At 42.9% G+C, this 8,940-nt stretch overlaps 1 protein-coding gene across 4 annotated transcripts in view; it reads left to right on the forward strand.

Annotated features, from left to right (window-relative positions):
• kmt2a (lysine (K)-specific methyltransferase 2A) overlaps positions 1-8,401 on the forward strand; it is a 35,106-nt gene extending 26,705 nt beyond the window's left edge. For 3 of the 4 annotated variants that reach the window (XM_037485498.2, XM_037485743.2, XM_037485655.2), the window contains exons 27-34: positions 489-560; positions 641-867; positions 2,161-2,235; positions 2,328-2,502; positions 2,692-2,799; positions 2,943-3,023; positions 3,500-3,629; positions 3,749-8,401. In XM_037485498.2, coding sequence (XP_037341395.2) covers positions 489-560; positions 641-867; positions 2,161-2,235; positions 2,328-2,502; positions 2,692-2,799; positions 2,943-3,023; positions 3,500-3,629; positions 3,749-4,024 — 1,144 coding nt within the window. In that variant the 3' untranslated portion in view covers positions 4,025-8,401. The remainder of the gene's footprint in view (positions 1-488; positions 561-640; positions 868-2,160; positions 2,236-2,327; positions 2,503-2,691; positions 2,800-2,942; positions 3,024-3,499; positions 3,630-3,748) is intronic. The other variant, XM_037485583.2, reaches the window with a different exon arrangement.
• The last annotated feature ends 539 nt before the right edge of the window (positions 8,402-8,940 follow it).

Raw genomic sequence — 8,940 nt, forward strand, 5'->3', positions numbered from 1 at the left:
GAGCAAAATCATTTCAAGGGCTGGCCATGAAATCTTTTTTTTAAACCCACAAGCTTTTCTTTTTTCAGGTCAAATTCCCTGAAAGGCACAGCTTGTCACTCGCTTAAGTTCAGATATACTGTGGTCAATTCTGACTATTTTCATTACTATTTTTTATGACGTTTCAGAATATGTATGATGATGAAAATATGCTTCAAAATCATTGAAATGTATTTGTAAAAACACTGTTTATAATGAATTGCAAATACAAGGACAGCATTGTGTTTATGCTTTTATTCTTTAACTGCTTCTTAATAACAAACAGGTTGTTGTACAAAATCATCTTTTCAGTTACTATATAATTTTTGTTAGGGTTGACCCTTAAGTGAGATATCTCATCTTGACTGAATCCATATATCCCAAGGGGTCTTTAAAGTAATTTTACGGTAAATGTATTTCATTTACATTACATAATATATATTTTGAGACTCTCTAATTGTCTTTGCAAGCAGTTCCAAAGAGCTGAGCTCCTCAGAACCCATGGACACGGGAAAACCTGCAGACAAGGCAACCAACAAGAGGTATTGGCTCATCCATGCTAGGTGCCCATTTTCATACTCAATAAACCCGAGGGTTCTAATGGTGCCCTATAATCCTCCAGTGTGCTCGGGAAAAAGAAGACATCTGAAACTCCTGTGTTAGCGGGAAAAGTGTTGGGGAAAGACCAACCATCTGCAGCTGGCGGAACAGGGTCTCTTCCTGTGGCTTCACCACCCGACCAAGATGGCAACAGCAAGGACACCAGCCTGGACAGCGAACCCAAGAAGGGTATCATTTTTGAAATCTGCAGTGAGGACGGCTTCCACATCCGCTGTGAGAGTATCGAAGGTCAGCAAATGGGACTTTTTTCCGTTGGTAAAATGTCATATAATGAATGCTTTTAAGGTATTTATAGTAGGGGTGTCAAATGATTAAAAATTTTAATCAAATTAATCAGAATTTTCAGTGGATTAATCATGATTAATCACACCTGAATCCTAACCATTTTTTCTTTCTGAAATGCATACTAAAGATAAATAACAGGACACAGATACATAATTATCATTATTATTATCATCATTATTATTTTTTACATAAATATATGTTATTGATATTTGATTTTTTAATTCATTCCAGAAAATAATCAAATCAATGTTATTTGATAAGTTACAGACTGATTTCCCTGCATGGCTCTAGAAGGGTCTCGAGCCTCTGCAGTTTATCCCACTCTGCTGCGAGTTTGTGCTCCTGCGATGACCAGACATGACCAGACATGTCAACCCTCCCGATGTTTCAAAGCCCCCCCCCCGAAAATCTCCCGGACCGACCTTTCTCCCGATTTCCACCCGAACAACAATATTGCTGCACCACCCGTCACTGGGCGCGCCGTTTCAGACCGAACAATAATAAAGGTTACACCTTGAAGTCGAGCGCGGCGATTAGAACGACTGGCGCTGCAAAGAAATCCGCTACCACCCCCATTTCAGTGTGAAATATTCCCATACCTGGGAGGATTTAGATCGCATTGGTTTCTCTTCCTCCGCATGTTTCAGAACAGCGCTGCTCTTGCTCTGCTGGGCGGAGCTTTTCTTCTTCTCTGTTCTGCTGCGCGAGAACGGGGGGGGGGGGGGGGGGGGGCGGGTCTCTGGCGCAAACAACTTGCTGAACCTGACGGCCTGACATATGCCTGCAGGTGGCAGTAATGTGTTGTATAGGATGAAGTGCATTCCCTAGAGGATCTTTCCGGACCTGAATAATTTGTCACACTGCGCATGCGTGAAATGCGTCAAAAAAATTGACGTAATTAACAACAAACAGCTAATTAACGCCGTTAACGCGCTATTTTTGACAGCCCTAATTTATAGCTATATCGAGTAGCTTGTTGCTCATTAATTAGGCTGCCGACAGAGAAATAATGTTCTCCTTGTTGTGTTTCGACTACATTTTAACATTTCTGAAAATACAAAATACGCTGTTACTTTCTGACTGCACTGGAATTGCAACATCTACATCAATGGTTTCGTTTGACATATATACTGCAAATGTATTTGTACAAAGAAAAGAATAACATCTGTTGTGTGTGAGACAGTTACCAGGCCTTTTGTGCATGAAATACTGAGCTGTGTTGTCCTAACTTTACAGAAGCTTGGAAATCCCTGACCGATAAGGTGCAGGAAGCTCGCTCCAGCGCACAACTCAAAGAGCTCTCCTTTGAAGGTGAGGAGGCATCACTCTGACTGCACCACAAAACAACGAGGGATATATGCGTTGTATACAAACGATTCACTGTAGATCGTTGCTCCTCCCAGGTGTGAATGGATTGAGGATGCTGGGAGTCGTCCACGAGGCGGTGGTCTTCCTTCTCGAGCAGCTCTACGGCTCCAGACACTGTCGGAGCTACCGCTTCCGCTTCCACAAACCAGAGGAAACCGATGAACCTCCTGCCAACCCCCACGGGTCGGCCCGTGCAGAGATCCACCACAGGTGAGGAAGCATCCCACACACAAATGCACATCGCAATACGACACCTGCAGACGGATCGGGGTATTGAATTATTGGACGATTGGAAAGCCAAGAACCTTTCTGATTTAATGCTTAGTGTTAATCAAACTTTGAACCAAACCTGTTTGGATCTTACGTTTGTGTTCACTCTTACATCTGTTGGCCTTCCAGGAGGTCGGTATTTGACATGTTCAACTTCCTGGCTTCAAAACACCGCCAGCCTCCTGAGTACAGGCCGCAAGAAGATGATGATGACGAAGGGCAGCTCAGGTCTGCCAGGTCAGTTACTGCCCCCACAAGATTTGTAATTGATTCACAGTTATTACAACCTGCTGCTGCAAACCCTGAAACCCTCCCAAGATTTTGTCATATTAGTCTGAACTGATCTTATTATCTGAAATTGAGATTCCTTGTTGTTGCAGGCGTGCTTCCATGGAGCTACCACTGGCTGTGAGGTTCAAACAGCTCAAGGCCATCTCTAAAGAAACTGTTGGAGTCTTCAGGTTAGATCAGAGGGGCTTAAACTGTCAATAATAAGTGAATTATCTACAATTGGTTTGATGAAAGGTTTTGAGTTTTGATTTGCTCAGTTTCAACAATAAACCTCCCTGGTAAGGAATTAAAAGGTTTCTTCAGGCCATTGTTGTCTGTATTTCCACACTGAGGTAAATGCACGCTCAGTTCAGTGTGCAGTGTTTCACCCCTTTATTCTATGTTCTCCGACAGAGAGAGATGGTCCTCACTACATACATACTTATGAATATAGACTTACATGAGTTCTTAGTCCCTGTGGAAATTCCAGTGGTCAAAATGTAGCTTTTGGGATGTTTTCGGTTGATGTCACATTTGCATTTATTGTTTATAATAATGAGATAGCATGTCGTTTACTATTATTTTGATAGTATCAAAAAGCCTAAACAAAACCAACATCCACACAGGCCAGCTAAAATTAAATTCTGAAAACTGTATCCTTCCACAGGTCACCTATTCATGGCCGAGGTCTGTTCTGCAAGAAAACCATTGATGCAGGCGAGATGGTCATTGAATACTCTGGAAACGTCATTCGCTCCGTGCTCACTGACAAACGGGAGAAATATTACGATGGAAAGGTGAGGCACCAGGAACTAACTTTGAGTTAAACAGATGATGATCATTAACGGGCCGAAAAAACACCATTGAAAGCATCATTTAACATACATGACACCTTCTGCCTCTTCTTTCTTCAAAGGGGATTGGCTGTTACATGTTCCGTATCGACGACTACGAGGTGGTCGATGCCACGGTTCACGGCAACGCCGCCCGCTTCATCAACCACTCCTGTGAGCCCAACTGCTACTCTCGGGTCGTCACCGTGGACTGTCAGAAGCACATTGTCATCTTGGCCTCCCGGCGCATATACTGCGGAGAGGAGCTGACCTACGACTACAAGTTCCCCATCGAGGACGCCAGCAACAAGCTGCCCTGCAACTGCGCCGCCAAGAAGTGTCGCAAGTTTCTCAACTGAATATCTGAAAAGTATGAAAGGGGGACCGTCGGTGCCACGGCGTTCCGAGGTCCTCCCTGCGGGGGGGTTTGCCGTGGCATGGACTTGACACGACGATTTCCTGGGTCCGCCTTCACGTAAAAAAAACACGCCGCTGCCAACGGGGGTCAGTGGTTTGGCGGCTGATGTGGGCAGAGGCAGCGGCCGCGGGGCGTTCTTTACAAACAGGAAGGGCCATTTTGGAGGAGGGGGCCACTTGTGGAAATTCAAACATATTGTGCCTCCTTTTGTCTCATTTACATTTGCCATGGGAAGTTTTGCCTCCAGAGGTGAGTTATGAACAAGTTTGAGCCTTCACAGCATCGCGATATAACAATAACCTTTATTTATATTTGAATAAAATTGCCCCGTAATCATTTCTTACATTGGCCCAACCTAATTTTCTAGAAGTATGTTATGGTCCACTAATGAGATGTTATCAATCATTAGTTCAAAATTCAAGAACTTGGTTCCACTTTACACCAAAGTGCAATTTGTTGAAGGGACTCGAACTCATTTTAATTGAAAAAAGGTTAGAAATCTTTTTTGTGTTTGTGTGTTTCATTTGATAAATCTCAGTGAAGCGCATCTCCCTCTCTGAATGTGCCCTGATGCCTCCAGAGCCGTTGGGATTTACTGAAACCCCCCCCCCCAGCCCGCCCGCCCCGCCCTAGTGTGTTTTTGTACATTAAACACTGTAAATAGGCGCTGCTTGAGAATAAGCAGCCTGAGAAGCGCCGTGCAGGTGAAAACACCAGGGGGCGCAGTGGCCACAGAAAGGAAGAGAGGAAAAAGAGACACGGGTAGAGATGTAGATTTGTTAAAAAAACAAAAGGTTATTTTTGTCCGTTCGTGTAAAGGATGATATCTGAGGTCGATACCGTTCGTTGTACTTAAATTGACTTTAAGTCTGACAGTTTTGTAGCTACGTAGACACGTTATTGGTGGGATTAAGCCTCTGGCCTGACAGAGCGAGGCAGCTAGAGATGCTGGTGGACTGACAGCCAAGGGCCTGGAGAACCCCACTGAAGTGCTTTAGTAGACATATTTATAAGTGGTTTTTGGAGCTGTGATCCAGATACAGGCGTGGATCCTACAGAAACATACAGACATGTGCGTGCTGGTATTATCAAATTTGATATTGTTAATTCTATAAGCTAATCGCGTTCCAAATCACAGCAGCAGAGAGAACCAAACATCACGCCCTTGAATTGGATTTTCGCACAGCTTGTTTTCCTCTTGGCTTGTTGTGATAACCGTTACTTTGGAAAATGTTTTTTTTAATTTGTATTAAGTCTTTTTTAGTCTTGTCTGTTATCTTTTTTATTATGGACAGGGAAATATCATGCTTGCTTTTAAAAAACAAATGTAAATAATGTATATTTTTCTACAAAAAGACTTACAAAGCACTCACTAGTGAATAGCACTTAATGATGGTATTTATATTTTTAAGAAATTGTATTTATTTTATTGCCATTTTTGTAGGAAATAGAGGTTTACAAACACTAATGCTTGGTCTCTATGTTTTGTATTCCGCTGCCTTTTCAACGTTTTTTTTAATTTTTATTTTAGTCTTTTATTTGTAGCCTGAATGTTTTCTTTGATTCCAAAGACTGACACTGGTCTGTGGCTTGGTCCGTTGAGTTCAGTCCACCAGTTGCTCTTTTATCTATCCCGGGCCGTTGGGTCGAAGCTGACGTTATTTTTAATTGTTCTAGTTCCAGCTGGCAGTATGGCAGTCGAGAACTATTATTATGCACTTGAGAGAGTTAAGATTGTTGATCCCTAGCCGATATCTCCTCTCTCCAGCCTTATTGTCTCCACACCACATCACGTCGAGAATCAAGTCCACTTACAGGCTGCTGCTACCAGGCAGTCTTATCAAAACGAGTTGTTTTTTTTTCCTTTTCATTAACCGGCCATGGACCCACAGCTTGTTCCACCAAACGGTTTTATCCCTCTGTAGAATGAAAACAAAGAGGTGCCTTTTTATTTTCAACATTTGAACCCCTGTCGAGCCAATCTGTTTATTAAAGAAGCCACTCGTTTAGAAATCACTTCCAAGTCTCTCGTCCACTGTCCTCGTGGTTTGCCTTCGTTGGTACCGAGCACGCCTCCTTGATCTTGATCTGAATATTTCACTGGAAGGTTTAGAATGACTGGTCTCACAACTACTCAAGTTAACGTCTTTGTCCCTTTTTAAAAAAACGAATTCATGTTGTCGAACCGTTCGTACTGACTTTGTCGTCACCTAAAGGCCGTTTGCAGATATTCCCTCAACTGACGACCCATACATGATTTGCACTTTAGCTGTGACACGGGCACTGAACAGACATAGGAAAACGCTTTTCTTTCCCCCGACAGACGATACCGACCCGATGCTGAAACCACGAGCACAGACGGTCACTGAGAATACTTTGCGTTTGTGCATCAGGCCCCGAAATAAAACCCGAGGTCGGTCATCATGACCTTGTCTCGATGATGACTCAAAGAGACGTTCGAGGCTCTAGCCAAGTGCACTTGACTCTATTTTTTAAAATTATTTTTCCTGCAAAGAAGTGAAGGCAGGGACCACGCCAGCAGCCCTCTCCTTCTCCTGAAGGCGCGGCGTGTACAAGCGCCGGCTGTGCCTTTCCCCCAACCCTCCACCCCCGCCTCTCCTTTCTGACCCTGACCCTTCAACCCGACCTGGCCGGCCGCGCGGTTGTACAGCTGCGCCTCCGTCGGGCTCGCCGAGTTCAGCTGCTAAGGTCAACGATGAATGTATATTCCTTTCACGTCACCGGATGGTGTTGACGCCTCGTCAACCACGTTTGTTGTATGTGTGTGTGTCGATAACCCCGGTAGAGATATGATCCATACGTAGATACGACCTCAAACTGGGCAGCGACGGGTTTTTTTTTTCTTTTTTTTTTCGTTTCAGCACTGGGCAAATCACTGAAGTGGGAACAGCGGCGGCAACAAGTTCCCACTGGGCGAGCTCCACGCTTCACGCTAGCGTCGGTGACGACACGTTTACTGATGCCGAGGGCTCTGTCTGCGCCTCTCACTCCTCGAGATCCACTTTGACTTTTCAGTGAACAATGAGTCATTTATTGCACTGTCAGACGGCATATATACAATAAGGAAATGGTCTGTGTTGTTTCTTTGGACTTCATTTTACCGCGCCACACCAGTGGCCCTTCTCCGTCGTTATCTGTAATTATAGTATAAATACATAACAATATTATACGGAAACATGCATAGCAACTTCTTGTTCTTTAGTATCTATACAATATATGGAATGGACAAACAAACTTAGTTACAGTAGCAAAACAGCAGATTTATAACGGTTACTAGAATTGTTTCAATGTACTCTATAATGGTTTTGTGTTACAGTACTATCAGATGAAACTAACGTGCATCATTCTTTTTGTATATTGATATCCAGTACCAGTTTTGCTGTGCCTGTGAGTGCTCCCTCGACCGTGAGGAGCACTGCAGTTTTGATTTTCAAATGTCTTCTCTGGAAAGGAACCTTTTCTTTACGTAATGAGAAATGTAATTGTATTAACGTGGTTGTAAAACTTCTTGAGGTCAGCCATTTTGTTTTGTTTTTCCTCCCCCCTCTGGTTGTTGTAGTGAATGTTTTATTTTATTTTTCTTTGAATTTTTAAACAGGGATTTTTTTTAGACTGCTTACTTGATGTGGTATAAATTAAGAGTTTGGTCCGTGGAGACTGTCCAGGAGTTTTAAAGATCCCACCAAAATGGCATTCCCCCCCCCCCCCCGACGACCTCTTTCACCTCCGAAGCTTTTGTTGTACTCATAAAAAGTCATATTGCTGAGATAATGCCGATGTTGAAAAACATTTCGTTTATTTATTTTGTGCAACTTCAACCATGAATTGTTCTTTTACAAGTCAAGGTTTGGGAGAGGTCTTGACGAGTACAGAACGTGTATTTGTAATTTTCTAATTGTTCAGTGTGTATAGAAGCTATCAGCCTCGGCTGGGACGTGGTGTCACAGAGGGAGCGGAGCGAAGGACGTGCAAAAAAGAGGGATCATGGATCACGAACAGGCTTGTTTCGTATGCCTTGAAATATACCTTTTGTCTCATCAATATTCCTCCTGCTCTCTGTAAAAATGGTATTCATGAGTTCGACAGTCATATTTTATCCCGTGTTCTTTCAAAACACACCCACGAAATGAAGGAAAACCACCACAGTGAAAATAAACCACAAACTACTTGGTTGAATGTATAATTAGGAAAAAAAGTTGTATATAAGTGTAAAAAGAAAAGTTTCTAATCATGTTTATTTTCTATGCACTTTTTTATTTAAGTGATAGTTTAAATAATAAACATGTCTCCTTTACTTCTTGTTGTCTCTTGCCTCGTTTACTGACGTTACCAAAAGAAAATGGACACTTACAGGAACATAACCAGTAGTTCAGAAAACCAACCCAACATGGAGTCATTCAGTCAGTAGAGTCTGTGACCTGTGGACCCCATGACCAAGAAATAAGTCTATAATCACGCTATAGCGAGTTAGGGAATTCGTCTCTACAGCCTCTGTATTTTATTTTGAAAAAATGGGGGGGTTAATGAGCACACGACCAAACTGAAACTGATAAGCTAACTTGTCTTAGCTTTGCTACAACCTTTGCAATGTCTTAAAATGTCCATTTGCCAAGTGGTCTAAATCAACGGTTAATCCTTCCAGAAGCAGTTTATGGACTTTTACCGGAAACGAGCAGAAACAGAATGTGCTGATTTGGGTGCTTGCTAACTAAAAATGTGCCTTCCCCCCACACTCCCCACCATTCTCTCCCAATAAAACCATCACTTCATCCTTAAAACACTAAGCAGACCCATGTGTTCAGTCACAGCAGCACTACTGGTTTCTGTGGGAACATT

Source organism: Pungitius pungitius, chromosome 3 (assembly GCF_949316345.1).
Source record: "Pungitius pungitius chromosome 3, fPunPun2.1, whole genome shotgun sequence".
Lineage (NCBI taxonomy): Eukaryota > Metazoa > Chordata > Actinopteri > Perciformes > Gasterosteidae > Pungitius > Pungitius pungitius.